Source organism: Populus trichocarpa, chromosome 11 (assembly GCF_000002775.5).
Source record: "Populus trichocarpa isolate Nisqually-1 chromosome 11, P.trichocarpa_v4.1, whole genome shotgun sequence".
In the NCBI taxonomy this organism is placed as follows: Eukaryota; Viridiplantae; Streptophyta; class Magnoliopsida; order Malpighiales; family Salicaceae; genus Populus; species Populus trichocarpa.
The window spans coordinates 12,750,782-12,769,692 of NC_037295.2; the positions used below are offsets into that span (position 1 = coordinate 12,750,782).

The window sequence follows — 18,911 nt, forward strand, 5'->3', positions numbered from 1 at the left end:
GTAGGAAAATATTTTTAAGTGAAAACATACCAACGAAAAGGAAAAATGATATAAAGGGAACATGTTTTGATGACACGAATATTAGTGTGTGAGATTCGAATAGACAGCCACGAGAAATTCAATAAGTAAGATTTGAATTGACTGTAACAGTGAAATTAATAAGTGAAACTTAAATGGACCACAACGGTGGAGTAAATACATGAAATTAGAATTGACGGCAATGATGGAATTAATATATGAGATTTGAATCGACCACAATGACACAATTAATATGTAAGATTCAAATCAATCATAACAATATGATTAATGTGTGGAAATTAAATTGACCATAACGGTGGAATATACATGTAAAATTCTAAAAAGACCGCAACAATGGGGTTATTATGTTTTGTAGTCTGAGTTATAAGTATTTTAAATTAAGTGTCGAATATAAATGACATAATATACAAAATATAAATTATTGAAATAAACTGTTGAGTATAGGGTTGATGAATACTACAAGCTATAAATATGAGGTTAAATTAATGAATGTTGGTTACTACAAAGTGAGGCTTCAAGTATTCAAATGGATAATTGAATATTGTTGATTCAAATTATGAATTATGGATATGAAATTTGGGATAGAGGGATTTGAGTATTTATATTGATTAAATGAGCACTTATAACTGTTGAAATGGAATAAGAAATTCATAATTGGAATAAAGCACTAGGTGTGAAGATAAAAATGAGTAAATGAACATAATTTATGTAAATATCACGGAAATGCACACGTTCAACATATGTATAGTTGATATAAAGCCTGTATTATGAGTACCAAAATAAATTGGTGAATATGAATGATGTAGAATACAAGTTTTGAGTACGAAAATGGATTGAATGAACTAATGAACGTGACTAAGGTATGACATTAACGAACAATAGGTTTAATGAATCCAAAAGTAGATTTACACATTAGTTAAGTGTATGCATGGAATTGTTGAATCTAGAAATATAAATTAAGCACGAGCCATGAGCATCGATTCAAAGTAATAAGTCCAAACTCATAATAAAACACAAAGATTGTGTATTAAATTGGCTAGATAATATTGGTCACTTTAAGTATGAAGTATGATCATTGGAGTAAATAAATAATTGTGGTAATATATGTTTCAAATATTAAGAAAAATGTTTTAGATAAATGTGAGAAATTGCTGTTTTTAAGTAAGATTCTTAGAATAAAGAATAGGAAGGATATATTATATTGTAATCTAAAGAAGTTAACATTGATACAAATATCAATGAGACTAACATGGTGAGGTAATATATGGAGGTTCCACTAGAGGATACTATGGTAGAAAATGAGGAGGAAATCTTATGTAAACAAAATATAGTGTGAATATACTCGAAAAAGGATTGCCAATATTTGAGATTGTACATATAGTCGTAGTTATATTGCGGTATCAATTATGTATATATATAGTTTTGTATTGATGTGTTTATTTATACAACTGAGAAAAAAGTTATTGAAATAAATGAATGCATGAATGTTTATTATGTGTGCTATATATTATGGATTTATGCAGGTACATCCTTTGGACACCCCAATAATTATTTATTTAGTTTTTATATTATAAAAACCTTTGTATAAGTTAGTTGATGATGCGATGTGGATACAATTTGATTATACCAAAGAGTTGTAAAACTCTTTTGTAAGATGGATAATATGCAATGATAGGGTTGCATCATAAATAAAAATAGAAAATGATTTTGAATAAGGAAAAAAATTATCCCATTTTTCATGTTCAAGACAATTAGTAAAATAATAATTGTGTAAAAGATTCAGGGTGTTACACTGATGGTTTACCTGGGTTGATCAAGGTTGGTCCAATAGGTTATCATCTCAATATTAAAGAAAAATTATGTCATTCTGAAAAATTTGTTAAAGCCAACTCACATTTCTTTTAATCATCCGAGTTTCATTTTGACTTGCTAATTCGACTAGGTATGTTATGAGAACTCCCACATGGTTTGGTCCTTGATTATATGATAACACTTAAATTGAGTCTTGAATTTTATCCTACCCAAGTCTATGGTTTCTTCTTTAAATTCAGTCTCTGATTCTTTAATAACTCCTTAATGTAGTCTCGAATTGCATCCAACATGAGCCAAATAAAGGCCCAAATATAGAGATAAAAAGTTAAGGGAAAAGAAAGAGACTTTGAATTTTTACAGAAGGATTTTCATTCTGATCCTTAAAGAAAGGCCAGTCACTTCATTAAGAAACGAAGGAACAAATGACTTGTTGCCGAGTCAGCTCTTACAATTACAACAAGTCAAGCAAAGGCCAATGGCGCTAAGCCGACAAGAAGATAAACTCAATCTGATGCCCTTACCTAACTCTGATCCAAACAAAAAACTCATTCCTTTCTTAATTTTGCAGTTAACCTGGGTTAACTAGAGTCATTCTAATAAATAATCGGCTTAATGTTACAAAAAAAGGTTGTCATCGTGATTTTTTTAAGCCAACCCATATTTTTAATGGCCATCCATGTTGTCTCTAAACCCACCAAACTCATTAGGTTCTGTCGTAAAAACTTTCATACAGTTTAATTTGAAGCTCGAGTAAGGCAAGCAATCAGGTCAAGAGATTTTGACATTGACCCGCTATGCTGGGTCTAATGACACTATCAAAGACTCCCTCATGGCCTATCATTGCTTAATTTTTTTTCTTCAAAAAATTTCCTAAAACATCATTTTATATTTCTTTTTAATTTGATTAGGTTTCAACTGGAATAACTTGGTATGTTATGAGTTTAAGCTTGTTGTTTTACAAAACAAATATTCATGAGAATATTACTAATACCTCAAATATGTGCCCATAGTGATGCACAAGAAAACAAAACTAGTTAACAGAAAAAAAAACTAAAAGGGAGTAGTGATTCATTGTGGATTTGCCCAGTGATTCCTTTTTTTTTTGTCCCATGAATTTTTTCCATTTTGGTTCCTCAATTTTTTTTTTATTCGGCCTCAAACGTTACATTGGCTTAGGATTTGTCCTAGTGATTTATTTTTTATGCAAGCGTATGACAATCTCGCATTGTCAAGGAAATGTTTTGCCGCTTGGTTTGGATAAACAAAATTAAATTTCATTGATTTAAAAGAATTAGAGCTTTAGGGAACAAATTTGAAGCTTAAATAATTGTTCAATCCCTTTTGTTTGTCTAAAATCAAGGACTAATTTGCATGGTTAGGGGAAGAGTTCATGTCCTTATTTTTTTCGCTCACTCAACTTTTTTTTTTTTAATTTGAGCCTTTCACATTGCATTTATTTAGGTTTGTTTTGGTTACCTATATATTGGGTTCTCGTAATTTCAAGATAAAATTTTGATACTTAGTTGATGCTCAATTTAAAAAAATAAAATAAACTTATATTAAGGTAAAAAAAATCAAAGCTTAAGGGACTAAAATTGAACCTAAAACAAATATGGTGAACTGAGGTAGACAAGTAAGGCAACTTTGCTGGCGTGTGGAGGCAAGCCGTCGTGTTCTAGTGGAGCATGTAGCTTGCTCAAAAGGCCAAATGACGACTTCCTTAGTGGCTTTGGAAGCAGTAAGCCAATAATTATCGAGTTGTGCAGTGCATGTCGTAGGTAAAGTCGCGTGACAATCCTTTTTTATTTTTTTTTTCTTCTCCCCTTTTTTCTCTCTCTCTATTTCTCAGGATTTGCACTGATTTGCAAAAAAATAAAAAGAAATGTGTCTTGTCATTTTGTTTGTGTTTCAAATTAGGTTCTTATTCTTTTGATTGCTTTTTTTTTTTTGCTTTATGTCATTTTTAATTTTATCTTTCAATATTGAGTTAGTTAGGGATTGAGCTTCATAATTTTTTCTGATGGGATTATCTCGTTCTTATGACCATGGTCACTAGTTTGAGAAGTTAACCCGGGTTGACATTGTTATTTTTGTTATATCATTTTTTGACACTAATTTTCTTTTTCTATTTCATCCTTCAACATTGAATTTATTAAAAATTAAGCTTTGTGATTTTCTTTACTTTCCTTTCTATGAGGTTATTTCGATATCATAACTTAGGTTGCTTGTTTGACAGGGTAGCTGAGGTTGACTCGGGTCTTTTTTTGGAGATTGAATATTTGTTCGGTTTCGTCCTTCAATATTTTGTTAGTTTAAGAACTAGTCTTTAAAATTTATGTCGTTTTGCCTTCTATTAGGTTTTCTTGTTCACATGATTTGGCTCACAGGGTTTGACGGATTTGCTCGGGTTTATTTGGGTCATTTTTGTTCATTGATTTTTTTTCCCTTTTACATTTAGAAATTGGGCATCATAATATTTTTTTTTATTTTTTTATGAGGTTATCTTGGTCTCATGACCTACGTCTTGAGTTTGCTATGTTAAATCGGGTTACTTTTATTCTTGTTTTTTTTAATTTTTTAAAAACATTTTGTTATTCATTGTTGAGTTATCTGAAAATTGAGATTTATAGTTTCTTTTCTAAGTAAGCATTCTTTTTAAAATTCAATCTATTTATTGTTAATGTTTTTTTTATTATATAATTAAATAAAATAAATTTATTAAACCCATTAAAGACTAAGACAAGAACCATGTATTTTTTGTACTTTTTTAAAAACATGCTAAGTGTTTTCTCCATTCTTTTGTGTTAGAAAGAAATATTGCAGCTCGCAAAGTAGAATTGGCCACCTATTTAGGAAGCGTTTGGGAACGCGGTTTAACTTGCGTTCCTAAAAAATTTAAAATTTTTTTTTTGCTAAAATTTAAAATGGTTTGTACGTTTTGAATCGTTTTGATGTGCTGATGTCAAAAATGATTTTTAAAAAATAAAAAAACATCATTGACATGTATTTTGGCACGAAAAGTTATTTGAAAAACACCCGCAACTACACTGCCAAACAAGTTCTCAAGTTTATTAAACAAGTTAACTGTACATTGACCAACAAGAAAAGACCCTTCAAAGAACATCCAACTATTTTGGAATCTAGGCTTGACTTTTTTTATCTTAAAAAAAATAAAAAAAATAAAAAATAAAATACTACTTATCTAGACATAGTTCATTATAGACAAGAATAGAGTTTTCTTTTTATTGGCTTAAAAAAACTCTTAGCTAAATGTTTAAAGGTAAAATAGTCTTTGCATTATGATAATTTTGATGTTCTAAAATTGATTGGGGACAAGATGGGTATTTTGTGTTTTAAGTGAACAATAAATTTCTATAATTTTAATTTTTGTTGCATAATAAAAAGACCTTGGAGCCCTTGATCTCAAATAATTTAACCCTTGGTTTAAAGAGTATTTTTGTGATTTTGTTGATATACATATTTTTTGTAATTAATGAGTTGGGGTGAGATCATTTAAGTATTTCAATAAATGAAAAAAGAATTAAAAAAATATATTGACGTGCTGGGCACGCGTCAACCACCTGCTATGCAGGTGATTCAAAAGGCCTAAATTATAAGTCCGGGGTTGCTTCCGGTGCGTCTTGATGTGTTTTTCATGAAAAAGCTGCGAGTGTATAGATAAGTTTGTCGGTTTGTCGCCGACGATCATTTCATTTTTCTTATCTTTTCTTTCCTCTCTATTCCTCTATCTTTTCACCTGTCATACAATTTCTCAGATTAGCAATTAAACTTCTCTATCTTTTTCATTTAGTCCATATTTTTTTGATTATTGTTTGCTTTATTTTAAATAAATTATGATAATTTATTCTTGAGTTAAATAGAATTGATTAATTGAATATAAACTGATGCTCACTCTTTTTTTTTAAATGATATTTATGGCTTATTTGTTTTCGTTAATTGTTATCAAATATTCTTTGTATGTTTCGTCTGCTATTATTGTTTATGGTTTGAATCAAACAGTTACATTACTCAATCTTATTGGATCCAGTTAAGTTAATGACTTAAATTTTTTTTATTTCTTTACAAATATTACAATTACCCTAAATATCCATTATGTACACCAAAAAAAATATTGATAGACCCTGCGTGGCGTGGGTCAGAAGCAAGTGAACATCTACAAGACACTTAAATTCTAGAAAATGATCCAGGCCGATCAAATTAATGTCAACAGGCAAGAACTTTCAGCCGCATTACCTCCACAAAACTTCATTCCAGCCTAGAAAAAGAGAGTATAAACTGAGTCAACTAAATTATATATATATAAACTAAGTCAAATGTTTATTATATATATATATATATATATATATATATATATATGAATTTTATTAAATAACCATGTTAATTTAAAAACTTAAAAGGTTGGATGAGGTTTTTAACTCGTATTATATTAGTATTGTTATTAAAACCTTGGTATTATATTAAAAAATAAACTTAAAATATAGGGTAATATTTTTGGAATGGTTTCAAATTAATTATTCAACGAACTTTAATTTAATGAAAACTTATAGTGTATTTGAAAGTGTGATTGTGGTTGTTTTTTAAAGTATTTTTCATTCAAAAATGTATCAAAATAATATTTTTTTATTTTTTTTAAAATTATTTTTGATATCAGCATGTCAAAATTATCTGAAAATACAAAAAAATATTAATTTAAAATAAGAAAAAAAATAAAAAAAAATTATATTTTTTAGAAAACTCTTTTAAAATATAAAAACAAATAGGAATTAGTTTTAATTAACATAATTGCTGAACTTAGCAAATCCCTAAATTTATTTAGCGATTGATTGGATCAAATAATTTCTTTAACGATTGATGGTATTTGGACTAATAATTGAAGGAGACAGTACAAGTTTATGTATGGCATATTGCTAAAAAGAATTATGGTATGTCTTTATTTTTAATTTAAAAATATATTAATTTAATTTTTAAAAATTATTTTTAATATAAAAAAAAGCAGGCGCTTTGTTTCAACGCTGACTACTCACCCGCGCATTCAACGACCGCAACGTTTGACAGTTGTTCAAAGGAGGAGAAGACACAAAAATAAGAATGGTGTTTAAACTTCGATTTTATTGTTATGATGAGGGGGGACAAATATAATTACAGGCTCCGACCAACCATTTAAAGAAAGTTTTCTTTTTATAGCCATTAAATGACAAATAAATAAAAATTAACATAGTTCTTATCACTACGTTGTTATTATTCGTGTGAAAGCTTGCAGGCAGCTTTTGACATTCGTCTCTCTCTCTCTCTCTTCACCTGGAGAACCAATCTTTTAAGGCCTTGGATTTGATTGAAATCAGATTTCAATTCAATTCATTCCCAAAGTTTCACTGGTAATGAAATTCTTTTATTTAGATCACTCAATCTTTCTCTTTTCTAGTTTTATAATTGGTTTGCATTCAAGACCTTTTCTTTTCCTTGCTGTTAATTGTTATCAGTTAACGTTAGTTTTTTGTAATGATTGCAAATCTATTATCTCTGTGTTCTTTTCTTATGAATCATTTAATTGATTCATTTCTCCATTTCTTGATGTGACTTTTTATTTGTTTTCCATTAGCAGCAATGCCTGTAATTTTTATTGTGTTGTCTGGATGCTGGGAATTGCTTTTGATGTGTCGTATTGGAACTCTTTTCATCTGGGTTCTGCCTAAAGATAGCGAAAATTAATCTTTTGCTTCATTTTTTTTTAATTTCTCGCCTTCTGTTTTCTGGGATGCCATTATAGCGTCACAGACATAATTCCATTTTATCAGCAACCAAAAGACAAATTGTGTTGTGTTTCATCTTTTTGTTTGGTGCATTTCTGGCTATGTCTTCACATGGCTAGTTTCGGATTCTTTAATCTTTGTTGGCTAAATTTAGGATATATTGGGTTTCTGGTCAAAAGAGAAAGGTGCTCTTTTTTTGTTCAAAAGATTTTAGTCTTAACCTTAAGTATTATTGTTACTGAACTGGGCTCCTCTTTCTTCTGGTCATTTTGTGCAGATAGCTTGGTGGAGACAGGATTTGTTGGATGTTTTTTTTGTTATTATTGAAGCAATGAGCCGATTTTCAGAGCTGAAGCATGCTGCCTCAGGTATGGTGGTGAAGTAGTAATATAGTATAACACCCTTAACAGGTTTACACTCTTGTAATTTGAATGTTTTCTAATGTTATAGTTTTCTGCAGTAGCTCTGAATTCTTTATTTAGAAGATGGAAGGAACATACTTGGAGATTTTTTGCATTCTAGGCTTTTGCATTGAGGTTTTTCATCTTGTGAAAATGGATCGTGTCCTAATTCTTTAATGCTTTAGATTCTCTACAAGAAAAGAAATTGAGATTTCTCTGACTTATGGAACTCTATTTAATTCCTCGTGGGAGCTGTTTCTTTGACATGGATGCTATTAAGGTCATAAGTTGGTATTATTTTGTGGATATTCATTTGAAGTGACATATTTAATTGTTAAATGCTCAACTTTCAGGACGTAGTTTGACCATCGAAACTGAAAATTCTTGCTGTTGAATCTGAAACTAAGAACCCGATTCACTCCTAATGTTAAATCCTTTTTAATTGTGATATGTTTAGACATGATACTTTGTTTCTGTAAGATCTTCTTAGGTGCAGAAATGTAGTTTTCATGCATTTTCTCTCTGAGAATTCTTTCTCTAGAAACTTGTACAGTTACTGATGGTTAAGAGTTTCATTATTCTGCCTTGTTGAAGAAACGCCATTTTCACTTGAATAAAATGGGACTGCCCTGTCTATTTGGAAACAGAAATGCGCTGTGTAGATTTCTCATCGGCATCTCTATCAGATTGTGGAGAATAAATAATCTGGTATATCATGGATCTTCAATTTGCAACAAGTTGGAGAAGCTCCCCATGAGATGCTGAATTTAATATATATTTCCTCAAAGAAGAACAAACTGCATCTCTGCTTGACATGCTTTTTTAATGGGACTGGCCAAGTCGAATTTATTCTACAAACTATATTGCTTCATAGCATGAAAATTTTGTTGGTGTTTGTTTAGCCTGTAACAAATGTGCAATCATGCTACTGGTTGAAAATATTTAGTGCATGTTGTGAATTTAACACTGTATTGTTGTTTGATGTGAACAATGATCAGAGGAGTAGCAAGAGCAGAGCTCCTAGATTGTTCACAATGCTTCTGTTCCTTTAATTTTTTTCACCCTGCTCCCTGCTTTTGTTAATGAAATAACATAAATCTTTTTTGGCATTTTTTTTTTGTTTTCTGTTGCAATGGACCCCTTTCTTTTTGCTGGACCAATAAGTATGCATTATTCAATGCTTTTTGTTGTATCTTCTGCAAATAAGTACCTTATCTTTTATCATTTTTAATGATTGTAATACCCTCCAATTTTCACTATCTATTTATTTTATTGCTTCAAGAAGATTTTCTTATCTATTCTATAAACTTAATTGCTGCATTTTTTTTTCTCGAAAGGTAAAAGAAGATTAAAAGATTTATTGCTCCAAAGTGATAATCGCTTTTGTGCTGATTGTGGTGCTCCCGATCCTAAGTGGGCGTAAGTTCAACTATATTCATATTAACATAACCGAAATACACACTTCATATTAACACACTGAAAAGTGACATTTTGTGAATATGTTTCTAGGGAATTAACCACTTAAATTGGAGAGATATTAAGAATGAGAAATTTTAGTTGTTTTGTTTTATGCCCTTGTGTTATTTTAAGAAATTTGGTAACATTCTTTCCTCCAGATCAGCAAATATTGGGGTTTTCATATGCTTAAAATGCTGTGGGGTACACAGAAGCCTTGGCACACATATCTCAAAGGTATCTATTCCATATTACCTCTGATTTTATTTTTTCAATAGAGGGAACTGTTGTAGGGAAGTATAATCCAATTAATTATACATTGCAATTTGAGTGACATTTTGTGCTTGCAGTGAGTAATAGACATAACAACTTGTTACAGCTTTGAAATGAAATTATATAATCTCTTTATCCCCAACCTTGTGAAGTTTCTATGAGTATTTTATTGTTATATCTACTGTAGAACCAATTGATGAACAGAAAAAATAGCACAAATCAATTTCTTAAGAAAATCAATTCATTGTAGAATCAAAGCATCATAACATAACTTGAATGCTTTGCTAGGGTGCTTATTTATTAGCATCAAACCAACATTGAAAGTCATAATCCCAATTGGGATAGGAAAACCTGCATGTAAATGCATGCATGTGTGTTTTAAAGTATGAACTAGAGTTGATGTCTACATGATGCTTACAGCTGGTCTTACTGTGTTCAAGCCAGTGGTTCTTCTCTTTAGAACATGATTAATTTGTACTGTCCAGGTTTTATCTGTGACGTTGGATGAATGGTCTGATGATGAAATTGATTCCATGACTGAAGTTGGAGGAAACTCATCTGCTAATGCAATTTATGAGGCCTTTTTACCTGAAGGAGTTTCAAAGCCGGGACCAGATTCCAGTCATGAGGAGCGTATGAGGTTCATCAGGTTAGAAATGACTTGCCTTTCAAATCCCAACCTGTCATTTTTTTTTCATATTTTTTTTTCTTACCATGTGTCACTTGCATGGATGGATTAAGTCTCTGTTATGGCAGATTAGATCTTGCATGGTGTCACTGCAAGAAAGTTACTGATGTTAATAGATTGGATGTTAATGGTGTTTACACATTATTATTTCAATTTTCATAGGTCAAAGTATGAGCTTCAAGAGTTTTTGAAACCTAGTTTGCGGATTACATCAGGAAAGACTTCCTCATCTTCTCTCAAGTCAAGTTTTTCCACGAAGCTTTTTGATAGTTTTCGAATTCCGAGTGTATCAAAGAATTCGGTTAGTTTTGTTTTGCCTTTTTTGTTTCCTTACTTTCCTTTTCATACGCGGATAATACTGAAAAATTGTTACAGGAAGGCATGGTAGAATTTATTGGATTAGTGAAGGTTAAAGTTAAAAAAGGTACAAATTTAGCTATCAGAGATATGTTGTCAAGTGATCCCTACGTGGTCCTTACTCTTGGGAAACAGGTTAGTGGAATTTGTCTCTTTCTTTTTAAATTTTCCCATTTTATCTCTCAAAATCCATGGTTGAGACAAGTTCATATAATGATGTATATATTTGTAGATCATTGGCACCAAGTGGAGATTTTTTCTTTCTAATTTTATTAAGGGTGATTCTAATCACAACCATTTGATAAATGGCTGATACCAATATACTGTTCATTTGGTTGGCCATCTGGTCAGAACTCTGCCAAAGCTTGACTGGAGCTTCATAAATCTTTACTGTAGTGGCAAATATATGTCCTTGTATGGAGTTTCATATATATATATATATATATATATATCAATTTCTATTGATAGAACAGATATTTGAGATTATTATTAAGCAAGTGAAGGGGCTGCTTCGACTTTTATGCTAGTCACTGATGATAAAATTTGTTTTTGAGTTAATAGACTGTTCAAACCACTGTGATGAAGAGCAACTTGAATCCAGTCTGGAATGAAGAACTCATGCTATCTGTTCCACAGGATTTTGGGCCCATAAAGTTGGTAAGCTTGTTTCTCATTTTTGAATGATGTTACAATCAACTTTTATTTTCATCCAGTTGTAGATCCAAAACTACAAGAGTGTAGCTATTTAGATGCTTTATTTACATGGTGATGAAAATTCATTATTTGCCTAGTATTTTACCTTTTAACCAATATTATGTCTAAGCAAGGGCTGTTACATTTAGAACACAAAAACAATTGATTGGAAAAGTACTTGTGTTGTTGCCCTTTTGGTTTCTTATGAACCGCAGCTACTTTTGCTGTTATCTTGAGTAATCAGGAAAAGACGTATCTTGTTGTTGCTATCAATTTGCTGCTACTGAAACTAATTTGCTACATCTCACCAAATTAATCTTTTCATCTCTATCCTTTAGTGAGCAAATCTCTGGTTATTTCTAAACTGGTTCATACTGAGCTATGTGTCGTTCTTGTTGATGTTGTGGATTGCAGAGTGTTTTTGATCATGACACGTTTTCGGCTGATGATATAATGGGGGAAGCAGAGATTGACATCCAGCCATTGATAACATCAGCAATGGCATTTGGGGACCCGGAAATGTTTGGAAATATGCAGATTGGGAAATGGCTGAAATCACATGACAATGCCCTTGTAGTTGATAGCATCATAAACATTGTTGATGGGAAGGTGATGCAGGAGATCTCATTGAAGCTTCAGAATGTTGAGTGTGGTGAACTAGAAGTAGAACTAGAGTGGATGCCTCTTGACCAGTAAGTAGAAATTTTAAATCACCCTTCCATTTCAATAAAAACCTGCAATATCGATTCCATTCTTTAATATGGAATGACTGCATATTTAACTTCTTTCAATTTTATTCCTTGATTCTTGCCCTTGTTTTTTACCCTCTTACATCTCCTAAGAGGCAACAGCTTATTCGTTAACTCTGACAATTTGCAGTGTATAAATTATGTTTGTTTCAAAAATTGAGGGAGCAACATGTACAAAAGAAAACTCAGTGCTCATACATACATATATGTATTTGTAATTTATCTTTGGATTTGAAGTTGGAAGCATTTTATCTTCAGTTATGGTGGCCTCTTTTATTTATTTCCTTAATTCCATAGTATAGGTAACACTCACTAAGGATGTGTTTGGTACTTTCCTCTTGTTTGGTACATAACAGTTGAGGGTGAGATAAATAGGGTTGAAAATCGCCTTTCAATTAAATGGAGCATGGCTCCCACTTTTATTTATTCTCCTCATTTCCCAAGTCTCATTATGTTTGACTTTTTTAATTGAGATCCATTAATATTATTTTATTAGGTGCGAGTTCATTATTATTATTATAATACTAATAATAATAATAATAATATCCATTACGAAATTAAATGATCTACTTCCACTTCTCATTTAAGAAAACTTTCATTAGGACAAAAGAAGAGAAGTTAGAGGGGAGAAGTTAAAAAACAAGAATTAGAAAAAAGAAGTTGAAGAAGAGAGAGAAAGGAGCCAAAGAAAAGAGGGGGTGGAAAACAGAAGTTTGGAAGTTTTTCTTTTTTATTAATTCATCATCAACTGATAGTAATGTCTAGAAGGTTATATATAAAATTAAACTCTAAAATAACTGATTATTGAGTCCAGCCCATTAAATAAAAATATCTAATATAAATAAGGTCTAATTAATAAAACTTGAATAACTTAAACAAAAAATATAAGCTAAAGCCCAATCTTTTGGGTTATCCTTCATTGTCTATGATTATACATGTGTGTAAATTGTGTCATGAGTTGGTGTCTCCATTAACTCTTTTAAGGTTGGAGAAACTCGACCTTGTCGATTGTAGTTCAAGGCAGTTTCGATAATGCTTTCAAAGATCATGGAAGGGGGGTTTTCTTAGATCAATGCTTACAAAGTTGATGTCCTAGGAGTCTTGAAAATTATAAAAATAATTACAATGGTCTCAACACCCTCTTCTTTTTCTAAATCAAATCACCCATACCTCTAGAATAAATTCCTCTTTCACAAAAACTTGTGAAACCTAAATCTTAGCCCATCTCCAATCCCCAACTCCACTGTCAAAGAAACCCTTTAAAACCACATGATTGAAGTGATTATCCTTATAAAAGAGAGAAAACCAATTCCATCTTACAAATAAGTTATAAGAATCACACTCTTCGTATCCATGAAAACATTGGTTGACAAGGCTTTAGACTTAGTAGTGTTTATTTCCCTAAATAAAAAGACATGGATTCCTTTTACAAGAAGTTCATGGAGTTAAGGATTAATTGGGTTAAGTTGGATGTAAAATGCATAATAATGATGTATGGAAAAGCCATATAATTTTTTGTTGCTTAAAGCACTAGATATTGTTTATTGAATTTTAAAAGATATTTTAGGAGAAGGAGAAGAGGGAAGTGAAGGGGGTTACGAGGGAGAAGCTACAAATTAGCACTTTTATACAAGTTACAATTATAAAGATTTATGATAAAAAACTTTATGTTATTTCCAAGGTCATTGTTGCTATCTAATTTTTAATTGTTTTTTAGAAAAAAACCAACAAATAGAAAAAAAAACCAAACCCTTAAAAAATATATTCTTGATGTATTTGTATTATTTTCAGTGTCTTTTCCAAAAACTTTTAAATTAAAAAAATCTACTTTCAACGTATTTAGTTGTTAACGCGTTATTTGAATCAACATTGATGTTGCCTTCTAAAAAAAATCAAAATACAAAAAATAAAAATGTAATAAATGGGTAGAGAGACCAAAAGTGAAAAAGAAAGAAAATGAAGGATCAGAAAAAATTTAGATTGCTTGGGAACCAAGCAATTGAAGGGAAGAAGATAAAATTGTTTTTACCTATAAATAGGTAGTTATACACACACACACACACACACACACACACACACACACACACACAAATAGAGGGAATGTTTAGGAGAGAGGATATATAAAAAAAAAACTAACAAAAAAAACCCAAAAAAACTCTTTCTAGATCACACACTCTCTAAAAAAGACATTAAAAAAACCCTAAACCCAATTTTTTTAGGCCAGTCGCCAGCAACAACTAACAATTCATACAACAACCAAGAAATCGAGCTCTCCAAGCTCTCAACCATCCATCCAAATGAGCTCACTATCCACTCATCCGCACCAAATCTGTTCCTCCTTCCCCTAACAACACTTCCTCTAGTCCTTTTTTATCGGCTAGCCATACACAAAAGGAAACATAAAACCTCTCAGCCACCTTCCCTTACCCTTCCGATCAAGAATAGTCCCCATCTCCTCCATAGACTACCATATTAATCACTAATTAGTAAATGCTTATGCCTCTTGCTTTATCGGTTTCTGCCAAACCCCCCCACCCAAAAACAAAATCTCCACCATGACCTCTACTAATTACATAAAATAATGGTGATTTTTTTATTTCTTGTGGCACTTTTTCATAAAATAGGTTAAGACATTCTTTATTCATGTTCCCTAGTGTAACTCTAATGATGGATCATTGATATTGGGCAAGCAATCTGTAAGATTTTGCTAATGAGAAATGATTGTGGATTTTGATGGAGTGGAACTTAAAGCTTCCATTCTTGTTTTTAACATGAAGGAAAGTGTTTAGGGTTCTTAATTGAATCTTTATAGTAAATCTCTAAGGCTTTTAGAAAATTTAAGGATTTTTGTAAAAGATAATGAATTTAGTACAGTTTAAGAAACCTAAAAGTCACGCCTACAATCGAAAGCATGCATAATCTTTAAATTAAAATGATTGGTTAAAAGTGTTTGACATGTCGGGTATTTTTAAAAAACAAAATAATAATCGACGGATTTTAGATGAACACTATTATTTGTCACATTATACTTGGGTGATTTGATCAGTCAATTTCAGTATCATTATGAAGGGGTTAATATTTCTTCATTTCAGAAATAAAGCATTATAAGGAATATTTTTTATATCTAAAATAAACACATATTTGTCAAACATAAATAACATTGATAATTCATCACAAAATAAAGGAAAAAATTTGAAATAAATCATAGATTATAAGAATCGATAGAGCTAGAAGAGCCCTTGATTGACTAGGAGTGTTGAAATTGTAGTGGACTAGTTTACTAAGCAACTAGAAGTCATGATCGACCAATAGATTTTGAATAAGCACATAACCAAAGAGATTTAGTCCTATTTAGAGTGAGAGTCCTTAATATTAACTAGGAAAGACAATTTAATTTGAACTATTATCATTATTGCCACCACCATCTCCTCATCACTATTATCATTAACAAAACATTCATCATTTCCACTAACTTGTTAACAAAACATTCACAATTCCCACCACCACTAACACTCTAACACCAAAGGCCAAGCTATTAGCTTGTTTGTTAACGAGGTAGCTTCTATGTTTTATATAAACCACATTTGGAGTGTGTTTGGTTTATCTCCAAACCAGAGGTTCATCGTATGAGACCCACCAATAATTGAGGTCGAACCTTAGTTATTGGTGAAGCAGGTAATACCTACTTTTTTAACATGTAAAACCAGTGGTTCACTATATAGGATCCACCAATATTCATTTTATTTTATTTTTCAATATAATTTAATAGAGCACTCCTCATCCTTTATATACAATGTTTTTCTTTAATTTAACTTTGTTATTTTTTACTTTAGCTATGTTATTTAGAACCAATATTATCACCGGTATGACCATGAACATATAATATTATTTTCTTCTTTTATTTACAATTTTTTGTCTTACTTTCCATTTAAAAGGTATTATGACATTCATATTGGGAACCAAATTAAGAGCCCATTTAGTATTTGTAGCAGTGGTTAGTTTTCAAAATATTTTTTATTTAAAAATGTATTGAAATAATATATATTTTTTAACAAAAATTTATTTTTGACATCGACACGGAAAAAAGATATAAAAACACCCAAAAACATAATTTAAAACAAAAAAAAAATAAAAAAATTTCAATATTAAAAACTGCTAAAATGCCAAACAAACACTAATTGGGTTTAAAAAATGTTCAGCAGCTTACAGACCCACTGTGGATGGGCTGCAGCTTACAGCCCCATTTCTAGTTCAGATTGGTTTTAGCTGGACCAAGTAATATGATAAATATCAATAGTTGTTACCTATGGAAGTCAACATTGCACTAAAAAGAGTTCGATAGAATAACAAAAACTAAAAAGGAAAATCCAAAGGATAACGTTCATGATGGCATCAGAAGCCGAGTATTACTGTGGATAAAGATATCATACTGTAAACACTTTAGAGAATTACTGATAACAAAGATCACACTAGCATATAAAGCTAGTTTCTTAATTTATTTTTCATCCCAATCACAATAAAAGTTGTTCAGTTTGATACTCTTGCAAAAATTTGCAAAGATTGAAAATTCTGAAGCTCACATAGTACAATACAGAACAAAATCTATGATTTATTAGCCACTGAACTTACGGAAACATTGTTTTCCTATGAGACTTGAGTTAGGATAGAGCGAAATCATCAACTATAATTGAACAAAATTGAAGCACTACTGCACAATAACCCGCTTTGCACCTTCCAAAGTGTTCTTGAGCAGCATTGCAACAGTCATTGGACCCACGCCCCCAGGAACTGGAGTAATACATCCAGCTATCTTACATGCTTCATTGAAATCCACATCTCCCACTAACCTATAACCTGTCTTTCTACTTGGATCATCGACAGCATTTGTCCCAACATCAATAACTGCAGCACCAGGTTTAATCCAACTTCCTTTTATCTGAAAGTTAAGAAAATAAACTTACATATAGAAGGACATTCACTCCATCAAAGCCAGCAAACCAATTCCAACACATTAGACTATTAGGAACCATGAGCTAGCATAAATCATATTTGCTTCGCATGTGAATATGGTTTGTGTAATCTTGGCACAAGCCTAAGCTTACAGAAATTGATTGACTGCACAGCAGATGCATTAATAACCAAATTGTTTATGAAGGAAACAAAAACATCACAGGAAGAAATTTTCAAAGTTGACAATGTTGTTATAAGCAATCATTATGTCCTGTTACCATCATTGGTTGCCCTGCTGCTGCAATAATGATGTCAGCTTCACGAATGATGCTTTCTTGATCATTAGAACGTGAATGGACCACAGTAACAGTGGCATCTGCTTTCAGAAGAAGCAAGGAAACTGGTAATCCAACTATGTTACTGCGACCTACAACTACTGCCCTTTTTCCCTTTATACTTACACCACTTCGATGTAGAAGTTCAAGACAACCCTGTTGGGAGAGGAAAAAAAGTTCTGCTTAGAAAACACAGGATTATAAGAATCAGCTCGATTAGCAAGCACATTCTTGTATAAGGATTGAGTTTTACGCATAGCATAATGCATAAACATTGGTATTGAAAGCAGTTCAAAACCAAATATATTATTACCTTGGGGGTGCAGGGTTGGAAAAGCGGCTCTCTGTCTTTCATTGCAAGTTTGCCGATGTTCAGAGGATGAAAGCCATCTACATCCTTTGCAAGACTAATTTCACTTAAAACTTTCTCTTCGTTTATATGCTTTGGCAGCGGCAGCTGAACCAATATTCCTGCCAATATAACGATAGATTGCTCAAAAACTGGCGTCGTAACAAAAAGATGCAATAACCAGCTTCACTAAAACCTCTGCGAAATTTCAAAAGTTTTTCGAAACAATAAATACTTGAAGATAAAACCAACCATGCACATCAGGATTTGCGTTCAACTCATGAACCTTGGAAACGAGTTCAGCTTCAGATATTTGCTCAGGGAGGTCCATGTCAAAGGACTGAATCCCAACTTCAGCACACGCTTTTCTTTTCATACCCACATAGCTTTGAGAATCCTTCCTATTGCCCACAATTACTACAGCTAACCCAGGAACCTAACCACATCAAAACATAAAATTACTGAACTCTTAACATCATAAACAGAAAAGCAGACAAATCCCAAAACAGGAACTAGAAATGTAAAGAAAGTGGAAAATACTTGTCAATTCATCCAGATTTCTATTAAATTTTGCAAAGAGATTTGTGAATACCTTGCCGTATTTCTCTGAGAGTTGACGGACTTCCTCGGCGATTTCTGATCGGATTGTTTGAGCGATGAGCTTGCCGTCGATTACGGTGGCTTTATGTTCCGATTGGGACGCCATTGAAGGAGTGTTGGAAAGGAGTCTGAGCTTGGTTTTCTCACTCGTTAGAAGAAGATCAGCAAATTAAAGTCAGCTTGACACGAAGATTGGTGGCTGAAGTGAGGGGACTAGGGGTAGGGGTTGTTTCGGTATTGTAAACGGCTGCTTTTTTAAAATTTTTAGTTTTTTTTTAAATTTACTTTTAAACGCATGAAACAATCAAAAAAATATAAAAAAAATATAAAATAAAAAAAATTCAAGATTTGTAAAAATTCTAGTTAAAACCGACCAAACACTCTTAAATTTTTATGATAGTAATATTTTATTAATTATTTTTTAAATTTATTTTAAAAA

At 31.5% G+C, this 18,911-nt stretch overlaps 2 protein-coding genes across 3 annotated transcripts; one reads left to right on the forward strand and one right to left on the reverse strand.

Moving 5' to 3' along the window:
• The first annotated feature begins 6,987 nt into the window (after positions 1-6,987).
• On the forward strand, positions 6,988-12,495 carry LOC18103294 (ADP-ribosylation factor GTPase-activating protein AGD12). The gene is made up of 9 exons (XM_006377607.3): positions 6,988-7,247; positions 7,900-7,990; positions 9,361-9,442; positions 9,640-9,715; positions 10,237-10,400; positions 10,602-10,740; positions 10,815-10,931; positions 11,358-11,453; positions 11,904-12,495. The coding sequence occupies exons 2-9, from the start codon at positions 7,954-7,956 to the stop codon at positions 12,183-12,185; spliced, it is 993 nt and encodes a 330-aa protein (XP_006377669.1). The 5' UTR covers positions 6,988-7,247; positions 7,900-7,953; the 3' UTR covers positions 12,186-12,495.
• A 4,195-nt stretch (positions 12,496-16,690) lies between these two features.
• On the reverse strand, positions 16,691-18,683 carry LOC112329146 (bifunctional protein FolD 2). Of its 2 annotated transcripts, none has more exons than XM_052445347.1 (5): positions 18,465-18,683; positions 18,125-18,308; positions 17,837-18,024; positions 17,467-17,679; positions 16,691-17,174 (listed from the first exon to the last, which is right to left on the reverse strand). In XM_052445347.1, the coding sequence occupies exons 1-5, from the start codon at positions 18,576-18,578 to the stop codon at positions 16,944-16,946; spliced, it is 930 nt and encodes a 309-aa protein (XP_052301307.1). In that variant the 5' UTR covers positions 18,579-18,683; the 3' UTR covers positions 16,691-16,943. The 2 variants fall into 2 exon arrangements, with proteins under 2 accessions (XP_052301307.1, XP_024467540.2); XM_024611772.2 differs by having other exon boundaries at positions 17,837-17,994; positions 18,465-18,680.
• Between the last annotated feature and the right edge of the window lie 228 nt (positions 18,684-18,911).